Genomic DNA, 27,591 nt, shown 5'->3' on the forward strand with positions numbered 1-27,591 from the left:
GTATAAATTTAAGAAACAGTAAATGAACTTCATGATGACTAGTTGTCCATCCGTCCCTTTGACCTCTATGCTGCAGACAGTAGGATTGTCCTGCCATTTGCGGTGTCGCTCTGCAGGACATTCCTCAAGTTGCAGGAGGCAGAAGGAGACTACCAACAGGCAGCTTTGCAGACGTCTGCAATGGAAACATCTCGAGAGTGAGACCAAGATACAGATACTGCTCTTACATCGTGAACCCTGATGTAGTGTTGACTACGTTCATCAGAGCTTGACGGCCAGACAGGCTAAGGGAATGTCTTATGACCAGACCAGTCTTATGACTTAGGTCTTATGACCAGGGCCATGTCTCGTTCCGAGCCATGCACCATCGCATAGGGAGTGGCCTGCTCCTGTCCAGGAATGTCTAGCTGGTACGATTCCGGTGTGGAACCCTGCCTGGTGTCATCATGGCTTATGGCCGTAGAGGGCAGAAGGGGCTTGAAGCCCCGGCGGCATAAAAACCTGGTAGGCTCCACGGAACCCAAAGAAGAATTAGCAGGTGCCAGGGTGTCATGGTTCGATGGCACACCAGGCAGGGCAGGCCCCAGCACTCGTGAGGAGCCCAACCTGGTGACTTCGTTATCTGGGTGAGAGGGAGTACACATGGGGGCCGCTAGAGAAGTGGTATGCTTGGATGATGTCAAACAGCAAGTGATACTCTTCACTGGGGGAATGCTGGCTGGAATGCCACATGGATTCATCTGGGCTATGTCTGGCAAAAGGCATGGTGAACTTCACGATGATGGTAGGATGGGCTTGAGAGAAGTCTAATGGGGCACTCTCTCTGGAGTCCAGGCTGGCTCACCAGGCCAGTGTTATGTTTACACACACAGTCTGTGTACATGTGGCGGATTATGTAATGGTACCACACACAGTTCTGTGTGTGACCCGCGTTTGACCCCACGTCACAGTGAATGAGTAGTCATGAATATTCTTGTTGTACGTCTGGGAAATTTCTTGTAAGCTGACAATATTTCCAGTTATCCAGTGTATAGTCTGGAGGTTTCTTGTGAGATTAAATAATGCTAAAAAGTCTATTTTAAGAAACTTATGTAACAATGAGAACTTTATAGAAACTGAGACGTTTTCTCGACGAGTTGTAGGCTATAAAAGACGGGCTCTCCAGCAGACTAGGCAAGGACAGGACAGAGAGAGAGATACACACACACACAACTCCACCGTATATGGGCTGTGAGAAGTCTTTGACTTGTTGACCTCTGCACCATTTTAACCTGTGGTGGCAAGTCATCTGTGGGGCGACTCTGGTAAGAAAGGTTTGTCCAGACCAAGTGAATGGCAGAGCTGAATTTTGTTCTGGACGAAACAGTTAATGAACTGAATCCAGTTCCAGTTTGTGGGAGCATCAAGTCCCATATTTGCGATGGTCATCACACCCTCACCATTTCATCTTGAGCATGGTTATTCTTATTGGACGTGGTCTTTGTCTCTGTTGCAGCTCTACTTTGCATCGTCAGGAACTGAACTGTTTTTCGCCATCTGTCCAGCATTCTTCACTTTAATGCCTACCAAGTTCTTGCCCGTAAGAACACTTGTTTATATGAGATATTCCTTATCATTGTTTACTAGCTCCAATCAGCATTTTCTTTGTTATTTTTTTACATGTTGAGTGTAACATTATCATTAAATCATACCTGTTTATTTGTTCCTTATATCAGTGTGATCTTGTGTGATTTCTTTGTTGCATGGGGGAAAATTCAAGCTTTGGTATAATTACTATTCTTAAATAGTTTGGAGCTTTTCGGATCGTAACACCAGCAATTGACCAAGGAGACAGGGTACTCGCCAGATACTGGCAGTGTCCTTGCTCGGGTCTTACACAGTCTACCACGGAGCTTCCCCATCATCACCATGGGGCCGAACAAACCAAGGGCCCGGCCAAATCCTGGCTGGATCCCCCCCCCGGACGACAGTAAGGCCTTTTGCTAGAGAAGGCAGGAAAGTATGACAGATCCTGACAGCGACCCCCCTAAATTCAACAGGCTAGGGCCGGTAATTTACCGGTAGGGCAGACACAGGAACATCGTAGTACTGACGGTAAACACCTGCAGGGTGCACATACAAGAAAACTGAAAGACGAACACAAAATATACACAAAAAGAACACTCTTATTTATAAATGGATGAAATCAAGGTAATACTTTATTTACAAAAGAAGGAAAGGTGATCAAATCGACACAGAATCATGTAGCAAAAACGGAATCTTGATAAATCGAAGATGTCTCAAACGACATGTGCGTTACGTTACGGTGCTGAAAGGACGATCATGGTGGCGAGGCCGCGATACATTGTGGGAGGTCAGGGTGCATCACAGGTGATCAAATCTTTTCAGCGAATAATAATAGGTACATGAGAAATTTGCATATGTAGTGACTGTTTGCGTAGGTAGAGCGCCATAGACGCGATGCCTCCCGTTAACTTCCTAGAGGAAATATACATTGCGTATATACAGTATTTGTATAGTGTAATTCAACAACCAGAATAAGAAGCCATTACTGCGGTGGCGCAACACTCATGGACAAGTGGTACGCTCATGTTACATGCCCCTTTGACCAATAGGGTGTTACAATGTGCCCAATGTATGCACACCTCAAGCTGCAGAGTGTGCGTGAGTGCGGTGCCATGTTACATGCCCCTTTGACCAATAGGGTGTTACAATGTGCCCAATGTATGCACACCTCAAGCTGCAGAGTGTGCGTGAGTGCGGTGCCACCCCAGTTACAGCGTCTAATCGGATTAGTTTACAAGGACCTGGTAAAGGCATTATGTACTAGCACATGCAGCATGCACACACATGTAAATTTCCACTAAATGCATACAACCCCATATAATTTTAATTTAGTATGTGGTTAACTTCCCAGGGATAACATGGTTTTCACGGGCATTCTTAAGGGGTGAGAAATGAAGTTTGTTATCATGTATTAAAAGAAAATGTTGGACTGGCCACAATGGAATTATTGAAGAATTTAGTTGACTCAATCAACTCACATGAATGCTTCCATCACAAGATGCAACCAGCCGCTGTGACTCCAAAAACGTTACTGCAAAGACGCTTTTTCTGTGTTTGGAGTATGTGTAACGGCAAACAGATTTACTGGATCCATCACCTTGATTACGAAGTGACCAGACTTTCACAGTCTTATCTTTGCTTGCACTCATGAAGGAGTTCTCATTGTCCATGACATACAATGCCTTGATGCCCCCTGAGTGGCCTGAAAAGAAAGTCATTGAGCTTGCAAAATGACTTTTGATAGCAAAAATCAACAGTGTAGGCCTCAGGTCACAATGTGTGGAGTTGCAGGTGCTTTTGTTATCAATCTATTTTGGGTACAATCATATGTTCTTTTTTACTTATAATGGTATGTCTTACCAACAAACGTCTGCAGCTTGATCTGGCTGAAAGTCAGCATGGAGTTAGGAGAATTTTCTGTTGTAAAGAAAGTAACCCATTTGAGTATTTTCTCCTACTTGTGAATATTTCTGGCAAATTTCAGACTTGTAAAATACGTAATGCCAACCTTTGAAGCTGTGATTTTCCACTGAGTAATCCATATACATGTAGATGTACGGTATATTGCGACATATTTGGACAATACAACCCACTTAAATACATGTACAGCTACAAGTTCAGAATGTTGTCAGTGAACACATATGGCACATAGCAGGCAACAAAATTCCCTCAGCAGTAGTCGCATCATGGACTGTGTTCCCACTACATCGGGGAAATACAGGATCCAGAAAGAGATGATGTGATGAGACCTGTCACCACACTGCATCTCCCAAGAAATTTCTTGCCAGTCTACCATTTGCAAATGGAATCAGGTACACGTACATGAACAAACGATGTAGTGGGGCAGGCTGCAAGTTGTCACTCAAGCTGAGTGCTGAATATTTACAAACTTTCTCAAGAATCCTGAGCAATGGGCAAGAAAAAGGTGTACTTAGCAATGCATAACTATGCAAGTACATGCAGCTGCAAAAGTGTGAACTTAGCTAGAACACATATACTTGTTCCGCATGTGAGGACAAACACACATGAATGATATCTCACCTATTTTGTTGGAATCCAAATATTATGAGGTCAGAAAACTGTGCCCACAACTTTGTCCTAATTTACCTAACAAAAGAAATTGTCCCCTTGATACAGTGAAGGCCTACTCTTCGGCTACTGTTTAAATTTGCCAGACGGGAAACCTAATGTTGTGTGTATGTACGTATGTATGTGGGGGACTGGGTTGACATTTGTCACTTTGTCAAAAACATTGTTATTCCCATGACAAAGTCAAATAAGTGACAAGGAAAGAGACTGTCATGAAAAAAGCTGGTTTGTTAGCAAAATGAATCCTCAACAACCTGGGTTAGAATGGCTACATAGACTTCTTTTGAAAAGATAATGTGATTAGCTATTGCATGTTATCAAGAAGAGACACAGCAAGGACAACAAACACAGTGTGATGAAACAATTTTTGTAAATGCCTAAAATCCCCTTGCAGCAAAAGCCCCACTGTGCCCAGATCAGATATACATAGTGGAAAGGCCTCTGTGCACATAAAACACACAGCTTCTGCAGACAAAAAAAAAGCCACTAGTAGCACTGGCCAATGGACATTGACAGTTCAGTTCAAGATGACCTTCATTAAAACAGCATCTTCAAAAAATTAAGAAACTATAAACGAATGTGTTTTTACCACAGTAGTTTTCCCAGTAGGACAGCCATCCCCCTTTCAACTGTCGTTTACTCTTCCCCATCTTGAAGCTAAGGAATCAGTACAAATAAGTACATCAAGCACACACAAATAAGCATTTGGAATATAATTCTGTTTTCCTCTAACATGTATCTGCAACAACTTTACTTTTGCTCAAGACACGTATCTGAATAAATGTAACTACTGTTTATCATTCTGGCTCTAGCTCCATCATCACCCAATAATTTGTGAATTGTTTATCCAAAAGTCTAATCTGGTTTTATGGAATAACGATGGGCATTTTTTTTTTCAAATGAACTGAATCAATAGCATAGCAAATGACACAAGATTGAAATTGGGGAAATCAGTATGCAGAACTCAGTATGCTTTTAGTTTAAGATAAATGGGTCACTCTATAAATTAGGGGTTCGATTTTTTTTAGTGTCCCTCTCACATCTGACACATAATTACATAAGTTCAGAACACACTGTCTAACTTCCAAGAGTGATGAATTAATGTAAAATACCTGCCAAACATATAGAAATAGTTTGAAATCAATATTTAGGTGATATTTCCATGTCAAATTTCACAGGTTAGGTGTAACAGGGAGACAAAATGATCACACTTTTGGACCCTGAGTTTATAGAATGACCAAAATGTAATAATATTTGACCATTCATAAAAACTGAACATCACCATTAGTTGAAATAGTATCATTCAGCAATTTCAATGTCTAACTTGTAGATTATCTGCACTGTATGAAGATCTATTTTGTAAAAACTACTTATTTTAAGTGCCAAAAATTGAAAACTTCTACACCATTTCAAATCAAGCCATTTGGCAAATATAGAAGTGCAAAATAAGTCCAAGAGATACGTGTAGACAGAACGTCCAACTAACAAACATGAAAACCACCACTGAACAGTTCAACACTTTACCAATGACAGATTTCTTCTTATTTTCACAACTTAGAATCTGTACTGAGACATGACTTATTGTACCTTGGGTTTTGCCGTTTGCTCCTGAGAGGAATGGTAGGTCTGACAGCATTGCTGCTAGTCTCTTCACCTCCACTATCAGAATCACTGCTGTATTTAGCAATGTCAATGCGATTACCAACAACCTGAGCATTCAGTCCACTGCTGACATGTAGGGGATCATCATTCTGGTCTGTTTAATAAATGTCAGATCAAGTACAATCAAGTACAATAGGGCCATTCTCATTTGTAATGTGTGTCTATGGAGCTTGAACTTGAAAACTCAAAAACCTTCTGCAACGAAAAACCAATGAAAAATACAAATATTTGATGTTCATTCAATTTGTGACCAGATTCATTTTGTTTTCAACCCCAGAAAAGCTGCAAGAGAAACTGACCCATCACAACCACGAATGACTGCACACTACAACCATGGAAACACAAAGCTTACCAAATGTACATGAAACTTGTTGCAAACGTTTAAATCTCGCTCATCAATAAATGCAATGTAACTTGATGTATGAGCTACACTAAGGTAATGAATTTGCTTTCAACTAGTGAAATATTCAGACAACATATGACATAGACAAGCAATAGTGATCTACACACCGGCCTCAAGACATACAGCACAATTACTGCTATCCAAATTAGGCTTGGGCGGTTCCAGCGGCTACCCAGTTTTACAAGTTTTGAAACCGGTTTCAGGTATCGATATTTTACAGAACTGGGTACTCACAAAAGTCTCAATTAAGGCAGTTTCAGTGGGTATGTGATTCCTACCTGCCTTAAAAAAGTAAGATTGGAGCTTGATTTGACTTATTCCAATACCGAATTTAATCACAGAGCGAGGAAACCACTCAAAGCCTAGCGTAATCTAACCCAAACAGCCTATAAGAAACCCTTGTTGCTGATCGCCTGCTCTCTGATGAGAATTCACTAGATAGACAGCCAATTGTTTAATGTGAGGCCTCTGCATTTGAACTACATCCGACAATGGCCCCATACTATAAATTGTAATAATCTTTCTAAGAAAGCGAACCCATGTTCCTTCCTCCATGCCTAAGAAAAAAAAAACATTTTCATGTATTTTGCGATGAAAAAAGAGAGCGTACTTCAGCATCGGTTCTAGGATAGAACACAGGATAGACCAGTGACAATATTGGACCATGGCACCTGTGGGGGATGTAATTTTTTACATGCGTTCGTCTAGATGAGTTGATGACTGTTTCTTCCCTGTTAAACGTTCATCTTGTACTGAGCAAGGAAGGAACACAACGACGGCAATATTACAGCAACTTTATGACACTGTTTGATAAAACATGAGCAGCCAACAAGACTACTGGCGGAAGTGTCACTGGTGTGTTACTTATAATTTCTATGGTTAGTAATCCGTCTTGATCATGGGCTATCGGCAGCCACCTTATTACAACTTGTTTCGGTGGCCCCAGTATGGATAGTTATACAATATATATGTACAACATGTGGAAATCAATCAAGGGGAATAAAAAAATCAGCCAATGAAAACGTCAAGACGATACCATGTGTGCTCCATCCGAGGATTCACTGATTAATACTGGGCTGCCTCATATGGGAGGGGGCATATCCAGTAAAAGCAAACACTGAGGAATGCATGCGCAGCTGGAGCATGGAATGGCAACGCTCTCTTTGCAGCTCTTACATGCGGCCCAGACTTGGGTACCACACAAATCCCCGCAAAATGAAATAGATGCATGTATTAAGACAAGTCTAGTAGTGTACAGTGCATGGCCCTCTGAAGCATGGTCGATTGATTGATGCCGCGCTGTTGCCTGCATGGGCGAGGTAGCTGGGCCAAACCAGCGGTACCGATGCTGTACATACAATGCATGACTCGTACTCAACGTCAGCCAGCACTGAAGTTCACCGAGTACAATCAAGTGCCGCGCGTGCAAGCTACAGAATCAAGCTGCCAGTACAAAATATGTTTTGAAAAAATCAAGCAATTTTACCGCATTTGTGACGGCATATAATACACAATAGATGCTACATTGTACCATCCAGAAATAGTTCTCTCTGTGATTCTATACTACAGGTAGACATTCAGACATTCAAAATTACAAATAGAGCATTTTTAAATTCTTGTGTTTTTCTTTGACTTACCCGGAATCAGTTTCAACTTGGAACCGGGTATTTGTGTGGTACCAGAACCAGTTCCATAAATTTTGGAGCCACCCAAACAATATTCAATAGGGAATTATGATCAAAATTAATAATTGGACCTTATTCATTAGATGTTTCATTCCACAGTTGACTATTTTGTCAAATTAATGCGTGAAATTTTAATTCTGAAGTGACAAAACTTACCCAGAGCTCCAATGTCCACAAACCAAGATGTCTGGCTCTGCTCTATGTCTTCTGTATAAATTAGAATTTTTTGTTCCAACAAATTTGTCGCACAATGACACATTATGCTATAACTTCTGACAACAAAATGAATCGCCTCCTGGTCTTAGTTTTTAAATGAGGACAAATACTATCATTTCATTACAACAAAAATCAGTTTGAACTCTTTGTTAAGAAGTGGTTAAAACATAAAACTCCTTGGACGACATCACTTCAATGATCATTTGACGCAGGAATCATGTGACAAATACTCTTCTTAAAGTTTTGCAGATGGTGAAACATATCAAACAAATTTTTCAGCCAATCTCTGAGTCAGAATCAATGGCAGTTTTAAAGTTGTGCAAATGAGCACATTGGTATGGGTATGTAACAATCTTATCCATGGATATAAATACTCTCAACCCACTGGAAAAGTGTAACTGATTTAATTCGTAGACGACAATCTTGTACTTCAGTCATTTCTGATGGATGAAACTGAAATGAACCATTTTCTCCCAATCTCATTATAAGTGCCACTCACCTGTCTCACTCTGTCCTGCTGTATTGAAAGTAGCAGCTGCTCTCTGAGTAGCTAACATTTTCTCATGCTGACTGCTCAATTTCCAGATGAGCTCGTGGTTGTATAAAATACGCTCCATGTGGATGCTACGAAAAATACAATAAATTGAAATAAATCATGCTCACCAGTCACCCTATGAATTTTCAATGGACCTTTCCTTGCCAGTGGCTAGCAAAAATAATGAACAATTCGGCACGTATAAAATAATATTTTAGAATTTGGGAAATATGCACAGGCACTGAACAAATAAAAAGACCTCCTTTTCAAACACTTATGAGGGTAAATGAGCAATCACTTTCAAACAATTATAAGGGGAAATTAGAAAAGCTGCAACCAAGCACAGTTGAATCTGTGTAAATCAAAGAGCTCTTTGGTAAAATAAAGGCTAATAAGGCCTGTACTTGGACTAGTAGTTTAACAGCGTAAATTGGTCAAAATCAAAAAGACTGGTACATACATCAATACACACAGTTCGAAACTAACCTGATCAAGGAAGGATTTGTATACAATTCAAGGCCTTGTATACTATAAAACTCACCTAAAAATTGTAAATATCTTGAAAAAAATGGAATTCAGATTCTGTCTAGATGTTTGTTGCACATACCTGCCTGTGAGCCGACACAGTGGAATGTAAGCTGTATTTGCCATCTCTGGGCTGAAGGCTTCCCTCAACTCATTCATTATCTCAGGGTCTATACTATGTATATGTACATCCTCAAGGGTATCAGTGTTATCTATGGAACAGCAATTTGTACACTGAGCTAAAATAATCCAGATTAAAAACCTGAAGAGAAACTCACAAATTTCCTAGCAGGAAAGATGTTTAGGATTTTGTAAAGGACAAAAACAGAACACAGTATGTGTTGTACATCTATTTGGAATTACAACAGATCTGTTTTTGCTGAAAGGGTACTCAGTCAGGGGTGGGGATAGGCCAGAGCGAGGGGTGAGTTGGAGATGGTATAAATATATAAAGACAGGAGAGGGGTAAGGGAGAGTGAGGGGCAGGTTGGGGATGTACATGTATACAGTCAGAGGGGAGAGGGAAAGTTGGGAATAGTAGACAGTAAGGGTAGGGGTGAGGGGAAAGTGAGGTATGAGTTGGGGATATTGTGCCTTCAGGGAAGGAGAAGGGGACAGTGAAGGGTGAGTTGGGGATATTGTGCCTTCAGGGAAGGAGAAGGGACAGCGAAGGGTGAGTTGGGGATGTTATACAGGGGTGAGTAGGGGGTGATTGAGGGGGAGTGAGGAGTGAGACTAAGACAGAATTTTGGGGGGGTTGGTTTTTTGAGGCGGGGTCTTTCGCTGTAAGATTGACTAAAGGAATGGCAGTCTTGTGTGAACACTCTTAAATACATTGATCCACAGTACACTTTCCTTCCAAAAGAACTGAACTGCAAACAGTAAAGGCGCCTTTCCATATGTATGTTTTTGGGTGTGTTGTGTACAGGAAGTGTTCATGCTTTCACAGGCACAAAAATAAACTTCATTAACATCAACCCCGTGTGCATCGCGTTCAGCCGTCAAAATTGCCCCAAGGGCGATTTTGATGGATACGCAACGATTGGCACAAGTGTTGACGCGCATATGGAAAGGCACCTTGACAGTCAAGTCACAACGCAAAACAGTTGCACAATGAGCTAAGATCATAATGTGATATTTCTTAGCAACTCTCCCCAAAATTTACCAGAAAGAAGAAATAACAAATAGTAAGGTCAACTATGCTTCCTTGTTTCTGAGCGGCTACATACCAGAGACACGACTTGAGAGGGCAGGTGGTGATCGGGCTGCTTCCCCACGGAGATATTCAAGCTTGGTAGGTGTGCCAATCTTATACTGGTTGGTTTGAGAGTCCACTTTGATTTCACAGTACATATCTTCACTGTCTGTGCTTCGAGAAAACTGATGACTGTGTTGACGCTCATAATCTAATTTAGGTAAGGACAAAGTATTAAACCATGCAATGTAATTATGTTTTGATTTGCCTTAAAACTTGGCATTTTTATAGCCATAAACGTCTGTTCGGATTATTTGGAAATCAGTCATGAAGATTTCAGGACTTCATAAAACTACATGTAACTCCATTTTCTAACAGAACGTTTTAATGTTTTCAAAAATTTTTAGGTTTTAATTCTTGAGTTTGTAGGGATTCAGTGAAATACTAGTTTCAATATGAATGTCACCAGCTCATGCATGTGGAAGCCACTACACATGGCAATTAACACACAACGCAGCATGAATTATTTATGGCGGTTTCTTTCACAAGTTAGGGTGTATGTATATTTAATTTTTTTCACATTCAGTGAATATTGCCTCTCTGTTTTGCCTTAAAACTTGGCATTTTCTTAGAAACAGATTACCACACTCACCTTTTGGTCTTTTGGTCTCTTGTTGTCCATCCCCATGGACCAATTCAAAACAGACAAAGAAGTGTTGCAGTGTGCTCGTCATGTGCTCTCTGGCCATCTCACGGCCAATACGTAGCCCAATACTGGTCATAACATCTACTAGTTTGTAGCAGATGACTGCTCTTGCCTGTCCACCACTTGGAAAGCTCAGTTGACAGGACTGGACTACATTGACTAAGGGCTGCAGGATTTTTCTAAAAATAAACTGAAATCAAACATGAATTTGACAGCTACAGTAGGCTTTCCTTCAAACAATGATTGTACTCTTTGAACCAAAGGTACCTTAAAAAAATTAAAGTTTATGATTGATTTCATACAGATACATGTATGCTCCGCCTATGCAGGAATGAACTTTGCCAGATGGCACTTACATGTAGATGATATAAACACCAGCAGTCACTGCACTCAAAAGGAGTTTAACGCAAGCACTTGATCTCAATACCTTAACATTATTTGATATTCATAAATCCTGGGAAGACAGTTTAGACATTACTATCGGTTGACAGCGCATCATTTAGTCGATTTGAAAAGGTAGATAAAACACCAGCAGGCTGTGCAATACCTCACACACTATGCGCCATTATGGGCACCAATCTCCCAATAAAGATTGTTTATGATAAGGAAATTGTTCGTGACTACCTGAGAGAGGACCAGTGTACAAACCATAATTAAGTAAAACTGCATCCATTCTCCTGAGCTCATCTTAAATAAAAGTTCAAGACCAGCCAAGCACATATTTAATCCCTTAATTTTCATATGAGAACACAATGTACAAGTAACAGAAATAGCCTATACTACATGTACATGTATATAGACATGCATTACCAGTTTCAAGCAAACTTGAATTCTCAATTTTGATTGAACGATCCATGGCAACAAACAGTGTAATATATTCTTGTATTTTATGGTTCATATCAAATCCAGCATAATACATGTACGTCATTCTAACTTGACACATTGCACTTTTTATAATCTAAAAAAACCGCATATCTGCAAAATTTACTGTTAGTCCAAAAGTGGTGCGTTTGTGTGCACAGGCCCATATAATATCTATACTACACGTCAAGTTAGCTTGAAGATGGAAAACGGAATAATGTAGTACGTCTGTGTTCTATATACCACTCAGCCTTAGGCCTCATACTTTACAGGACACAGATGCACTACATTATATTGTGTTCCATTAGCATTCATGTAATAACTACATGTTATAATAACTGTTTTTCATTTTTGACCTACAAGCATGTACTAGTTATCAAAATGTTCAAAATTTCAAAACCAGCGCATGACATTTGAGGTGAATCATTGCTGGATGTGACATAAGAACTAGTCTGTGAACTTATACTTCAATTTACTATGTTCATACTTTTCTCTAGAATAAAATCAAGTAAACAGAAAAAACAAACAGCTGTCGGCATGTCTCTATTCAACTTTCGCGGTAAATTGACAAAATGGTAGAATTACAGGTTTTCTAAAGTTGTCAGGAAAAAACTTTAAAAAGTTGTACTTTTAGATACCAGATATCCAGACTTGACTTAGAAATAGAAGTTCTCTGTTTAGTTACAAAGACACTGTACTTACTGTAAGCCTATCCATGAGTTGTGTGTCAGTCAGATATTGTAGAAGATGTCTAAGCAGAGATACACAGGCAACCAGTCCAGCCTCTGCCTTCAAGTTCACTTTGTGCCGGACTGAACACACCTATGGAATTGGCATTAAGAAATGCAAAATTACCATCCTCATCACTACCACCAGCAAGATCATTACTATCATGTGGATGCAAAGGTTTTGTCAAAGGCATGTGCTACAATGTTTTGACTTCTTGTTTATTCACAATCCAGAAATTTATGACTCCTGCTTTTGAGCAGCAAAACTGCAATGAGCACCAAACACTCTACTTTCTGTTCACCAGGCCAATCATCCATTTCTGGCTAAATACCTAGGGTTTATATTGTGAAACCATTTCACAACCTGCTTTCTACACCATATTCTTGACTCTCCTCTCAATTACAATATCAAGCCATTTTAGGATGACAATATATCACGACATAAAATTAAACTATTCAATTGTCATCAAAAAAATGTTAAACATCTTCTGATTCTGCATGAGACTGAAAACAAAATACCCTAAGTCAAAAATAGCTAAGACAAAAACCCACTGTTTCCTGAATGTGTGTCAAGTACTGCTTGAAGATGAAAGCATCTCCATAAAGTAAAGCCACATCCGTCAAACATCCTAATACTGCCTTGGCATTGCTGTCCCCAACAACTGTTCTCTGCTCAATATACACACCATATTCATCTGTAAATAGGCACAAAAGGCAATAAATTATTTACTGGATATCAGAAGGTAACAAAGAATTGCTTAATCAGGCAGATGCCCCTGGGTTACAAATGGATAATCTACTGATATGAAAATTTCCTTGATTTCATTGCGGAAACAGAAAAAACAATGCATGAAAAACAAAGCTACATGTACAATACATCAGGTAGACAAACACGGCTGCTTTGGCTGATATTGGTGAAAACTAGTCAAGTGATGAGGGCACATTTTGTTTCACACTTAACAGAAGTACTGAGTTCCTGAAACAATAATCTGTTTCATTTATTTTCTTTGATTTTAACCTGTTAATGTGAGAAAACGTGTAAACCTGCAATGGTTTTCAGAGGTACTGTAGTTTCATAGTGGACAATGTGAACATGATCTGGCACACTGCCGTGGCACTAGAAAGTGATGATTAAACTGTTAAATTTCCCACTCGTTTTGATCACACATACAAGCAGGGGCATAGCGACCGAGGGGATGGGGGGTGTGGCACCCCTCTCCCCAAATAATTAATTCCAGTCAGCAAACAGAGTGTCAGTCAACATATTAATCCAAAACTAGTACATAAACGACATACAATGGCCATCGGCATTTTCCCTGAAGCATGAAATGTAGCGTACCGTGGAGCACTTTGTGAATTTTACTGCATACAATTCCCTGGTGGTACACAATGTGAGAAGTTAACAACTGCTCAAAGTCTGTTATTTACACGTACTGTGTATAAACTATCGCTCCATGGCACAGCCTCAGAAAGTTGGGAAAGGAGGAGTAATGTGGGGAGTATCATTCAACATGTTCAAAGATTGATCAAGTGTCTCCAAGGAGTTAACAACTGCAGTGTTGGACTTCATTTCCAACTAAAGTTTATGTATCTTGTATATTTCAAAATAGTGCTTTTTGGCCAGAACAAATCCTGCCCCACTGCTATGACTAGCTCACTGTAATTATCCCAGTGTGAAGTGGCAACCAGCCTTTAAATTGTTACAAATTTACATGTAAGAGAGTGCCAATCAAACTTACACTTGCCATGATATAGGTATACTTCACCAAGCCAATATGAGACATTAACAATTATAATCAGATCTACAAAAACCAACTATTGCCAACACATGTGCCAATACAGATTCCAATTCAGATTAGTGTTCAAAAGCCCTATCAATCTTTTCATGAAATGGGCACACAGACAAAAATACAATGTACACAAAGTTTGAGCATTTAAAATACTCCAAATCTGAGGAAATTAAAAGTGTTTAAATTTTGCACTTACATGCAAAGCAGAACCTTCTTCGATTTCACTGAAAACCTGCATGAGTTTGCATGCAATACTGGATTTTTTTATTCCAAAGAGAAAAAAATACTAATTTTTTCAGTTGAGGTGTCGGTACACGGTTACCCTGTTTAATGTATATTTTGGGATATTTCATTTGGGATTTGAAGACATTTTAACATAAGGTGAAAACAGAGCTGCCAACCTTTAACTCAGCTTTTCAGTATTCTGAAGGCTGGAAATCAGTTTTCCACTTATTAATTCCAGTATTTTTCTGCGCAACGCTGTCAGAATGTGCTATTTTACTCCCAACTGGTAATTCATACCTTTACACATTACTCAAACTGCCATGGTACGCACGGCACGCCAGTACACACCACACAGCACTAGCAAACTATTGCACTCGCCTGATACACATTATACTAGGCTGCAATGCACAGTACAGTGCCAGCTAACCATAGACGTCAGGGCATCAGACTATCCTCAGCTTCTTAATAGGTGCCCCATGAAAATTCCACTCCATAAAATCCTGACTCAAGTTTACTCCGCATATAATTGGTTTTGGTCGGGATAAAATGGCATGGAGTCAATCGGCCAACATGCCATAGTGAACCTATCAATATAGTGTATAATAATATGCCATGACTGGATTTTCCAAAATCTGCATTTTCAAACGCAAATCTGAACTTCCGTATTCTTGTTCGATTTCCATATGTAATACAGAAAATCCCCACTAGCTCTGTGATAAGGTGCTACTTACCATCACTACTATCACTGTCACTATCCAGTTCACAGTATCCCAAAAGGTGGCCTCCCATATAACACGTCTTCAAAGCCTTCAGCAGTCTTCTTGTCAAGTGAGTAGCAGTCAAGGCAGGTCCAAGACGACGGGCAAGCCATGTCACACTGTCAGAGGCCACATCTACCAGCCGGGAACCAGGAGACAGGTTACCAAGTGATGTCATCCGCCCTTTGGTAAGACTGGACATAAGATACTCGTGCATTGGGTCCTCTCCCGCCTCCGTAGTGGTTTCAGTGTCTGTTCCCACTCTAGGCTCCATCTCAGCAATATCTTGACTAACATAACCACCAGAATCCTGTCTTGGTAAAGGCTGATTAGACTCGGTCTCAAGTTCTTTATCTCCTTCAGATTTGGTAAGTGATGAGGCAGCAATATCTGTACATGTATTAGTTTGTTCTCTTGATTCACTGTCTGTGACATTTTGTTGGAGTGCTTCATCAGAAATTCCATGTGTCAGACTCATCTCGGCAGCATCCTTTTGATCTTCTGTGGCATCTTCAGTCTTTAATTGTTCCTGTGCATTACTCCCCTCATTATTTTTTTGAGTGTCTTCCATCGGTACCATCTGCTCTATACTACTTGTATCTGTGCTTTCAGAATTCTTCCTGCTTGACGTTAACTGGTAAATGTCTGGCACATCTTCATCACTGGATGTATTTTCTGAAATATCATCAGGTGGCTGATTAACAGGTATTTCCACTTCATCACCACCTGGAAGATCAACCTCATCCTCTAGATTGATCAAGTCCAGGCCCTCTTCATTCAATGATGCGGGCCCGTTTTTCTTGTCCTCTGTGATAATGGATATGGGGTCATCAACTGCTGTTCCAAACTCAGGGCATTCTTTGAGACCAGTCACAGCATCAACTACATAGCCAACAATATGAAAAATGAAGGAACCGAGCCCAAGCCAGACCACAAGATGTGCCAGATAGGACTTATGGAAGAGCAACATGAAGTTGGGAGAGTTGAACTCAGAGTCATACAGTTGTGTCAAGCAGGTCAGGAGTTTGTTGGTTGCCTGCTTAGGGCCAATGAAACGAGCAACCCTGTCCAACAGCAGTAGGCAGGCATACAAAGTAGTGTCAGGAGAGCTGAACAACTCTAAGATATGAGGGAACAGCAAATCTCGCCCTTCTACAGTGAGCTGACGCATAATCTTTGGCAAGAAACGGGACACATGGTGAATTTTAGCAATGCTCTGTTTCTTCTGGTCCACCTTAGTGGCCATGCTGCTGGGGCTGCCAGCCCTGGTAGGAAAGCTACTAAGCATTTTATACAACTTGGGCATGTATCCTGGGAAGGAGATGACTTCAGCTGCAGGTTGGAGGAGCATGTTGGCAGTTGGGGCAGGTAAACCCATCAGTGGTTGTCTGTACACGAAATCCCCTGCATATGATTTAATATCCAGCTCTAAGAGTAAGCGGGTAACTTGCCGTACAGCCCTGCAAGTGATTTCAGGAAATCGATTCTAAGTTAGAAATAAAACAAAAAACATTAAGTGTAAATAACAATGACTAGACTTTCCCTTTTCAAGTTATACTGACATTTTCTGAACAGCCAGAAAAAACACTAACATCTTTCTAAATATATTAGATTCAATCAATCTTCATTATTACTTGATGTCCATTAAAAAGTGTATGCTGAGTACAAAATGGAGGTTGAAGCTAAAAATAATAATTTTCTCAGGGGGGTAATACAAAACACAAGAACCAATTGATTAAGCTGTTCTACACAGACCACAACAGTGATCAAGTCATTTGCCAGTCATTAAATGGACAAAGTGCACATGTATACATGTACCCTACATGTATCCCTTTGGTGGTGACAGAGAGGCTTGGCCAGTGCTTGAACAAGACTGACTTTGTGTGCCCTTCACCTTATCATGAAACCAAATACTGTAGGTTTGAGTGCTTCCATGTGAAAAAAAAACTTGGTGAAAATTCAGTATTACACTCAACCTGTGACCAAAAATATGCATTATGCAACGTGTTGGCTCAAAGCACGTCACTCACAAATTATTTCTGTTTGTCAGTTACATTGGTAAGCTTGAGTAAGAGTTAGTTACATGTATTTGAAAAAACAGGTATTATTATTTATAGATAAGGTGAAAAATTGAAAATGTCTCTAATCATGATTCCAATTATCCTCAAGTTTGTTAAAAACTCCAATTAATGTTGATCCACCCCAGATATCAGTGGTGTAGTTAAGTTCTTTTGAGTACTAAGGTTCTCTGCTAAATATTGAACTGGGCAAGAGGCAATAAAACTGGAGTACACAGGTATTTGATGGTATATGTACATGTACAAAGGTAAGATTACAACCTAAATGTAAGACTTTAGATACTCCCAGTTTGGCAAAATTGAAATCTCAAAGAGAAAAGTACTCAGAAAATACACAGCCAAGTACTTTTGTCCAAAAAACTTAATTCTTATTCAACAGTGTAGTCTCAAGTTTCACTGAATGTAATCTTCCCTTTGTGCATGTACCATGAAATGCCTTTCTAACTTTGTTCCCTCCTAACTAGTTGAATAGTTGGCAGAGAACTTGGTACTCATAAAGTTCTTGACTACAACACTGCAAGATACATGTATGTCAGTACACTGCTGTAAAACTACTTTAAGAACATTAAGACTTTGAAATGTTATACACATGAAGTGGACACAATACTGGTAATCATGTGATTTACACTTGAGTCTGGTTCATACCAGATGACTGATCAGATATTTTCACTACAAATATCCTCCGTTGAGTGCATTTTGAGTGCGTGAATTTTGCTGAAAAATCTCATAACGTCAAATTCCCTTTTTTTCCCCCCATCTGTCTAAAGTAAAGCCAGCCTTCAATACCATTGGACGAATAATAATGTACAATATGTAGGCAGAGATATAAATCATTAGAAGATTGACAGAGAACTTGGAAGATGGCAACTCAACTCCAAGCAATGGATTCCATACATGTTGGAAATGTTTACGTGTATACATGTACATATAAACCTCGATTTACTTTTGTGTTCAAAGTACGAGAATTTAAAACCAAATGTCTGTGGAAATTTGAAATTAATTCTGACTGCTAAAAATAGTAGCAGTAAAATATGCAATAGTTAATGTGTTTCACAATTATATGATGTGTCATCCACACATATTGACATGTGTTAATTCAAATGGAGTTTTGTTTATTTATAGCTGAGTACGGATTTTTGTATCATGATGCCATATCACAGCATTCTTGTATTACCATTTTCGATACACTGATTTATCTGCTTCAAGCTGGAATCACAGAGGGCATGTTTTCACATGAAAACAACCGTTCTTTGGTGGGAACTCACAGCGTGCATGTGCAGGTTTACGCATGTTGGGCGCAGGGTGCAAAGAACACATGCAACAAATTTATATTGGTGTGTGTGGTCTTCACATATGTGCTGAGTGTGTACGTGAGCCGAGTTGAAAAACTTCCCACCAGCCTGTCTCCACTTTGCCAGTGAAGGTGCTCTTTAACTAGGGGAGATTGTTACACCCCTACTGACCACACTGCCATAATTTTGCCAAATCAACATTAATCATATACATAATTCCTGTTTTCAATCTGAAGTCTTGAATACATACCTGGGAAGATCAAGCCATTCTGTCTCCAGAACCCTTCTTAACACCTGACATCTTTCTGTTAGTGATTGGTGATGATGCTGCATTCGCAACTTGGGAGCGAGGAATATTTCCACGATCAGACAGCCAAGTACATGCATGTCACGACCAAGGAGTTGCGTAGACGGATCAGTAGAGATGTGCTGCCACAAATTTTAAAAAGTGATAGTCACACAAAAGTTTTCTTACTACTTTAGGATTAATCAGTGTATAATTTATGCATGTTATATCTATGTGCATATGTTACCTGCAGCTGATTTCACAAAACTTCACTTAACAGCCCTATATCACTCACGCCACATTTTATTGCGTACCTTGTGTAACACATTAAGAGCAATTTCTTGAAACTTATGCACCGCGTAAGTCTGCAACAAATTATGGTGTACTGGTAACTTAGACAATTTAGGTGGCATAAGTTTCACTGAACAAAGCGAAATAATTTATTTGACTCATCAAATTCGGTTCAGGCTCATCATTGCTGAACTTAAGACTTATTCAAGAAATGTACAACTTAGTTTTAGAAGGTAATGATAAACTTGTTTGGCTGTTAGAGAACTGCAAGATTTTCTTTCCAGTTCTGATGAAGACAAGACGAAAACCTTTTCAAAATGGTGGGTGGAGGTAATTCAACAACTATTTGAGGACTGTTGTTACGTGTATATTGACAGCTGTCAATTTAATATTATCAAATATTGTGCAGCTAAGCAGCTTTTCGTGACATCAGACATAATTATGTACAAAATGTTGCGTAGCTACAGCTCAAATTTGTGGAGCAAGGCTTACGCATTGTTCAAAGCTATGCCACATTTCGTGAAATTGGCTGCGGCTGCAGCTCTAGGAAAATAAGTCAGAAGGCAATTTGTTTGTCAGTAATTGTGTTTCACTGTGCAGAAGAAGAGTAAACTCAAATGTACCACTCATTTGGCATTCAGATGACAATGGACATTTCGTGGATTGAGGGTTCTAAATGGTGCAAGATTCTTAAAACGCTTGTCACTTATATTTTGCATGAAAACTGACTGACCTATCAAAATACTCACTTGGCCTATTCACAAGCACTGATTTGGATGTCATGGCTCCAATCGTGAGTGAACATTCTCACACCAGCAAATTTCTGCACTACTGATCATTTGAAGACAGCTCTCTCACTTGTACATTCATGTATATCCATGATTTAGCCCGTAGTCGAAAATTGAGCCATGCTCTGATCTTGTCTATGCAGTGAGAATGCATTTACCTTGTAAACCTCTTTAGAACATCATTGACATTGTTATTTAATGCACCAACATTTCAGTGATGTCCATTTTTTTCTTCATTAAAACCTCTTTGAGATGGGAACACGTCTCAGTGACCTTATATCACAATACCTACCAAAAAAAGATCATGAAATTACTATCATGACAACGAATATAAATGATCTTACCTACAGTATCCATAAAGACACAATCTTATTACTTTTCCACATTTGGTTAGGTCTTCACATGGACTGGTATACATTCAAAAATCTTAAGGCTTTAAGAAGATGACCATTTCATTTTTTATTTATAAACACCTGGGATAGTTTCTCCATTCCGGTTTGATGATGTCCGTTTCTCCATTCCGGTTTGATGATGTCCGCTGTGTAAAAAAGGGGCCCCGGAACCTGGACACCAAAATATTCACTTTCATGTGTGTGCAAACACACATATATTTTTCTCCCTAAGAACTTGTGTACCCAAAAGTGGGAGGGTTTTGAAGTTGAAGGAAATTCGGGGTAAAGCAGTAACATTTATTTAAGACCAAACTGATGGTTGGTTTTTTGGGGGGGAGGGTGACGAAGCAGAACCTGAGTTCATGTTAATGACAATTTTTTAAAGGCAGCACCATATTCATACATACTTGTCTTATCTTTTTGATTGCAGATTGGTGTACAAGTTCAGGTGAAAACCCAGGCTTTGAACAATTTCCAGTCCAAGATTTTGCATCTCTTCTCAGTTGATTTTGCATCTCTTCTCAGAAAATTCTATGGGGGTGTTAGAAAGCAAATTCAAATCTGCAGACATCACCAAGATGTTCATAAGTGGATCTCTGTCAACATCTAATCTGCAAAGCCTCCTGAAAATGGTGTGGTTCTACATCAAATTCTTCTTTTGCAGAAGAGGAAAAGAGGGCATCAGATCCCAAGAAAGATTCATCTGTCTTCAAGATAGATGATGAAATGAAGAGAGTACACAACCTTGATCTTCCATGAGGCGACAAAAAAACCACCCAGGAGATTTACAGCATGATTTTGAGGAAGAGAAGCACATGTACATGCCCAACCAGAGAGCAAGTTTTGCCCAGTCGAAGCACTGAAGCTGTACCTGAGTAAACTCCACTCCAAGGAAGATGCCTTCCTGCAACGACCCTACTTATTCCGAGATGACAAACTCCATGGCTGGTACTGCAAAGCACCTATGGGCAAGAACACAATTGGCAACTTGATGAAAGAGATTTCCAAGAAGGCACAGCTCAGTCAGATATACAACAACCCTATCATCTAGGCAACAGCGATCACCATGCTCGACGAGGCAGGCTGCGACCACCGAGTCATCATGTCAGTATCTGGCCATAGCAATGAGTCTTCAATCAAACACTATTGTTCCGATGCGGCTGACAAGCAAAACCCAGCCATGTCAAATGCCCTTCGTGCAGTGATTGACACCATGCCAGCCACCAGTCGCTGTTCTGACGAGCGGACTTCGACAGTAGCTACCCTGGCGTATTGTTAGGTTTCCTGTACAACCACTACAGTGGTAGCTCACACAGCACCGTACCGGCACACAGAGCTCCCCGTGGCGACATTGTTGCATGCCTCAACTCAGTGCACATGTCAGTGCAGTCCCTGTTTTCCAGCCCAACATTAACAAGAGGGTTATTATCAACATGACCCCAGGTTCTGCTGCTTCATCAAAATAACTCTTAACGTTAAATGAGTGAGCTTTAGGTTCTACATCAGACCCCAATGTCACCTTATTAGGTGACATTGTTGATGACTGGCCCTGATTATGGAGAGCAAATATGATGCCAGTTTGCTGACTAAAACTGTTCTTATTTTTGTCCATTTTTGCAATTTTTTAAGGTTTTTTAACAAAATGGTGTTTATGAATGCCTGCAGCTCGGGCCATCATCAGCAACCAGGCCCCTCACCAGTTACAAACAACAAGTTTATACATGCTCCACCACACTTTCATTCCCTTATTTTACACCAACTACGGCAAATTTTTCATTTTACCTGAGCATGATTTACATACTTCTTGTGCAGGACAGGGAGCTCACCTCATTCCGTTCAGACGGTAGACCTTGCAAGGCCTTTGAGGAAAAGGAATAGAGTGACTCCAGCTGGTTGAGTGAGGCCAGAGGGTCGTAATCATCAGGTAGACAGATTGACATCTGCTCTGGTCTTGGAACGGATGTCTTGCCTTCTATCAGTGTGTCAACTTTGGACCTAAAAATGTTGGTTTCCAATAACTGGGAAATTACTAATAGACAGCTCTGTAGCCAAGTCTTTGTAGGTCTTCACAAGTCTGGTCACAATAAGCCAAATTAGGCCAAACAGAACACTTCTGCTTCCGATTAAATACCTTTAAAAAACAGGGTCAGTCTGTCAGACAAATGTTTTTGCCATTTTTGTTGTGCTGATTGAATTGCTATTAAATTACATGTACATGCAAATCTCAGCCTGCTCTATTTACAGTTTACAAAACTTGAAAAAAATGGCCACAAAAAGTGATAAAACTTGTCTTGATCAGTGTAAAACGTATATCTGCAGTTGACAATTTTTAAAACTAATTGACAATTCACACCCCTATGTACAACGCTTCAATGGCCAACGATATCTATGTATCGTGTGCCAAGTATGCATGATGCATCTAGAGGGACAGGCGATAAACCTCATATTGTGGCAGGAAATTTTGTAAAAAAAACATTCTTGCTTCAAGTACCAGTGATAGAACCTGAAATTTAATTTGTGGACAATGAAATTACATACCAAGTTCGAGTTAAAGGTCTGAGAATTAACTTCCAGAAGTCTTCTTCCAATATTGATTTTTTTTTCAACATATGTCACAGAGTTGCGGGCATGTAGAGCGTAGTGTAACATCACTATTTGGCCGGAACGCATAGACAGGTTGCCGCTTTTCTATCATGCCCTTCATTAGCAACGACATGGAGCAGTATTGCACTGAGTGTTGTGCTTGGGTTTCACCACAGTGACAGCAAAGCATGAAGGAAACTTGTGAAAATAAGCTAAACTTCTTCTCAAAAGCTGTGAATATAAGTAGGCAAACATATAAATACAAGTGTCTTTGACATAAAATCAGTTGTTGAGAGACTCTTTGTGAAGACAGAAAAGTCAACAGAATTTATTTATTATTTTTTTGGGGGGGTTCTTTTTTGCCATTTGCCCATAAAAATGTTAGGGTCATGCCAAAAAATCAGGGTCAGTGGGGAAATTTAAGTTTTTTGTTTTTCTTTTTTGCCTTCGGTCTTCAAATGAACTGTGAAACAGAGTTGCCTCATTGTTGTTTGTCTCTTGTAACCAGACTCATTCGACATAAAATTGCTCCATGCATGGCTTACTTCCACCGGACTTGTGCTGCTTTTCAGCAATGAGCCAGTTCCTTATTTCAATAGCAAATGCTCAAAATAAAACTTTGGCCACAACCAGATTATTTGGCTGTGGCTTGAAATTACACATGGCTCTGTCTGTGGCCACTACCAAAGACTCCTGTGCAATTCCAATCCACAGCCAAGTGATTCGGACACAGCCATACAGTACATGCACATGTAGGTCATTCAAGAACATCAACACACGTGTGAAATTGTCCATATCAGCCAATTTACATGCACTGAAGTTGTTTGAGCTGGTATGACCTAGGGCTGTGCTAAATATCCAATTATTTGATCGGTATCGAATATTATTTTTCCAATTTGAATATTCGAATGCAAAATTCATAAAAAGGAAAGGAGAATTTTTTCGTTTTAAATGAGAAAAATTGTACTGTGCAGGCTTGTTTCAAGCAGATTCAAATGAAGAGTGACAGAAATCGTGCAGTGATTCAAAAAGTAAATTATTCATTAAAAAATTTAAAGGAATAGGAATTTTCACAACTGGACGAGAAGTAAATTTTCCATCTCTAAATCTTGCTATATTGTGGCTGGAGACAATCTTTCAGTCGGTAGGACGGAACATTCAGGTACTGGATCCAATCTGAAGGTTGAATATTTGGATAGTGAATTATTCAAATTGACTCGGCCCTAGTATGACCTCATATGACCTTGAATGACCTTTCCTTTTTTAACTACTGAACTGGCTTCTTACCACAGACACCGTGAAATACCACTTTAATGAAATTTAATTTGTGGACAATGAAATTACATACAAAAAAAATGTTTGTACTTGACATTTTCCTACAAAGATGGTGCCCAATTAGAGAGATCCCTGACATAATTTCAAGCAAGTCACCTGAAAAATGGTAGTTTCTTGATAGGGTTCTTGAGGAGAGATGTGTCGTCTGCAGTCTGACCTGTTACTGGTTGGACCAATGGAACTTGAGATGGAGGATCTGGTACAGAGATTTTACTTGTCCCACTCCCTCCACCACTGATTACACTGATTGTTTCGATTGTTGACAGCGATACTTCCAAGTTGACATCTGCAGCAACCTGTTTAAATGACACATATCAAATACAGAATATTAACCCTTTTCCCAGCTGATAAACTGTTACAAGTGACCAGGCCCATTTCTTTTTACAGCTTTGAGGGTTTTCACCGGAGACACTTATAAAGTAATCCCAAAAGCTGTCAAATGATCAAGATCCATACCTCAACTGCAGAGCTTGTACCACTGAAGTCTGTTACTGCACCAGGTCCTACAGCATCTATCTGGCTTACAGCAGAGCTGGTTTCTGAGGTACATGTAGCATCTGTGGCGACAACTCCAGTACTGGCATCAGGGATTATTCTCATTTGGTTGAAGACAGCCGTAGGATCAACCTGCAAAGTGGATGCCTAACAGTAGTAAAGCTGTGACTTACAAAGACCCCAATGTTTAGTCATCCATCTCAAGCAGACTGACATGGGAGCAGATTACTAGTTCACTGGTAATTACGTTGACTAAAAAAAAAACGAACAAAACAAAAAGAACACCCCCTCTAGTATAGCCATTCTATGAGGAATTTGCATTGTAAATAATAATTGTACATGTTCACTTTCCTCCATAAACACCATCACAGCTGCTTACCTCCACCTTTTCAACATCAGTGCCTCTACTTGTAACACCCTCAACTCTAGGCTGCTTGCATGGTATGACTGGAGGAGAAGGCGACAGATAGGGTGAGGGTGTGAATCGGCGTGGATGGGGGAAATTGAAGAGTTGCACCGCCCCGTGACTGGATGGATGTGTGTGCTGATCAACAAGGTGAAGGCAAACATTCTTGGCCCTTACAGCGGCACTTCCTGACAACTGGGTAAAACATTACCAGAACTCAAATTTACAAACTGATATGTGCGATCAATAGGAGACTTTGAGATGCTGGTGGCAGCAGATATAATGGTCCTTTTTCATAGCCTTGTGCATGCTAAGAACTACTGTCTGAACATATGCTCAGAGCTGGAATAATGAACCAAACATCTCACAGTCTTTCATTTCATTTAACCCTACTGACTACATCAAAACTGCTGATATTTTATACAGGGAGACATAAGTTTGAAATTTGGTTTTTGCCCTTCAACATAATTTATTATGATGGCTCAGGGGAAAAATAGCAAGTATTGTAACTTACACACCTATTTGATCCCCTTAGAACCATATTACTACACTGCAGGGTTGGAAATAAGCTTATGCACCACAATCCCAGCAAGAATATCAAACCTTGTATCCAAACGTTAAGTCAATCCAGCGGTGAAGTCTTTCAGACACATAATCACTTTCTAATACTGCTCTGTGCTTGGCAATGAAGTCTTCTGGCCCTAAACACCAGGAGGGTAGTTCTAGATCTGGTAGGTCATCATGAATAGACTTGAAGATCTGCGGATCGGTGAAGAATTCTGGGATGCATTCATCAGGAGACCATTCCTGCAATCTTTGCATGCTGGATGGATACTCATTGGGAACCCATGTAGACCTCACATGGGCACACAGTACTGACTTGGGTGTCCGACGAGCTGTATAGACATAATAAGTGATCTCTGAGAGAACATCTGAAATGTGATGTGGTATCTGAATTGGAGCATTTGTAGGGGAGGTGGAAGGATTCAGTGACGATTCATACATGAAGTCCAGCTGATGATCTCCTTTGGTAAGCCTATACTTGGATTTAGAAAAGTCACGGAAGCCAGCATCAGGACGGGTGAAATCCATAACCCAAGGCAGAACAGGGTGGTGGTTGGGGTTGCTCAAGTCACGACCAGCAAGGGAGTTCAAGATCATGAGGTAGTCAAAATTACTGACTTCAGATTTCACCCAGCGGAGTACTATTTCTGGTAGAGCATTGATTGTATACTGATCGTCACATGTAACTAGTTCTGTACTTCTCTCTTTTCCAAATGTAGAACCATTGCAGGTTTCAATCTTTTTGCTCTGCCTGCTTTGTTCAACTGCTGCTTGAACATCGCAGCACTCTTGCACCAGTCCTTTCCACTTGGGGCCCCGTAACTGAACCCAAAGATTTTTGTCCATGGCGAAATCCTGCAAGGTAACTTCTCCACAAGCAATTCCATGCTGGTGGCAGTGGTCAAATACTTTGCAGATCTGATAGATGACAAACAGCGGCTTGGCATGAGAGTTTCCAAGCATTGCTGGACTGAAGGTAAGACAATCAAGTACAGTGTGTTCAACATGAGATCGTACAATGTAGAAAGCTTCAAGGGTTTTCACCACACACAGTACATTCACCATGTTAGGAAATTGCTGTTCTTGGGTCGTTGGCAATGGAACATGCACTGTCTTATCTTTTTCAAGAGATCCATCAGGCTGGCCATTTTGGAAGATGGGGCAACCGAATAGTGTCCTTAGGGCTTCCTCAAGTTCCACACCTGTAGCCTAAAACATCACAAACAGTTTTTACAGGACTGACTTACATGTATGTACATGTATGAAAATATAAAATAACATTTGGTGTTTTGGTTTTCCCAGTATATTCACAACATGTGGTCACTTGGGTTTCTTTTGAATTATTCAAAATCCCTGCTTTTAGGCTGGAACCCCTGCAATTTAAAACAGAGGTTTAAAACAGTGGTTGATGAGACCATACACATTAAAATGATTTTAAAACAGTTTTTTCTTTGACACTATGTGACAAGGATGAAGGGATTCTTAATCCTCCTCATGGCCACACTAAAAGGGACCATGCAATAGAAAAACGTTACTAAAATCCTTGAACTGACACCTTTTCAATTGGTTTTCTTTCAAATTTTTGTTTTCCTACTAAAATCTGTATTTTGGGACCTTTTAGTTTTTATGCTAAGGTA

At 40.0% G+C, this 27,591-nt stretch overlaps 1 protein-coding gene across 10 annotated transcripts in view; it reads right to left on the reverse strand.

Annotated features, from left to right (window-relative positions):
- wdr81 (WD repeat domain 81) overlaps positions 1–27,591 on the reverse strand; it is a 52,954-nt gene that overhangs the window by 7,850 nt on the left and 17,513 nt on the right. For 9 of the 10 annotated variants that reach the window (XM_087135225.1, XM_087135222.1, XM_022240964.2 and 6 more), the window contains 18 exons: positions 25,994–27,163; positions 25,364–25,585; positions 24,946–25,116; positions 24,586–24,785; positions 22,398–22,566; positions 19,065–19,243; positions 15,418–16,904; positions 13,224–13,366; positions 12,646–12,765; positions 11,029–11,272; positions 10,411–10,587; positions 9,264–9,393; positions 8,621–8,745; positions 8,062–8,112; positions 5,743–5,911; positions 4,745–4,812; positions 3,427–3,483; positions 3,045–3,268 (listed from right to left, as the gene is read on the reverse strand). In XM_087135225.1, coding sequence (XP_086991351.1) covers positions 3,045–3,268; positions 3,427–3,483; positions 4,745–4,812; positions 5,743–5,911; positions 8,062–8,112; positions 8,621–8,745; positions 9,264–9,393; positions 10,411–10,587; positions 11,029–11,272; positions 12,646–12,765; positions 13,224–13,366; positions 15,418–16,904; positions 19,065–19,243; positions 22,398–22,566; positions 24,586–24,785; positions 24,946–25,116; positions 25,364–25,585; positions 25,994–27,163 — 5,106 coding nt within the window. Of the gene's footprint in view, positions 1–3,044; positions 3,269–3,426; positions 3,484–3,913; positions 3,970–4,744; positions 4,813–5,742; positions 5,912–8,061; positions 8,113–8,620; positions 8,746–9,263; positions 9,394–10,410; positions 10,588–11,028; positions 11,273–12,645; positions 12,766–13,223; positions 13,367–15,417; positions 16,905–19,064; positions 19,244–22,397; positions 22,567–24,585; positions 24,786–24,945; positions 25,117–25,363; positions 25,586–25,993; positions 27,164–27,591 lie in introns of those variants that run through there. The other variant, XM_087135235.1, reaches the window with a different exon arrangement.

The sequence above is a fragment of the Acanthaster planci genome, linkage group LG01 (genome assembly GCF_054643075.1).
Source record: "Acanthaster planci isolate LZ-2023a linkage group LG01, COTS_SCS, whole genome shotgun sequence".
In the NCBI taxonomy this organism is placed as follows: Eukaryota; Metazoa; Echinodermata; class Asteroidea; order Valvatida; family Acanthasteridae; genus Acanthaster; species Acanthaster planci.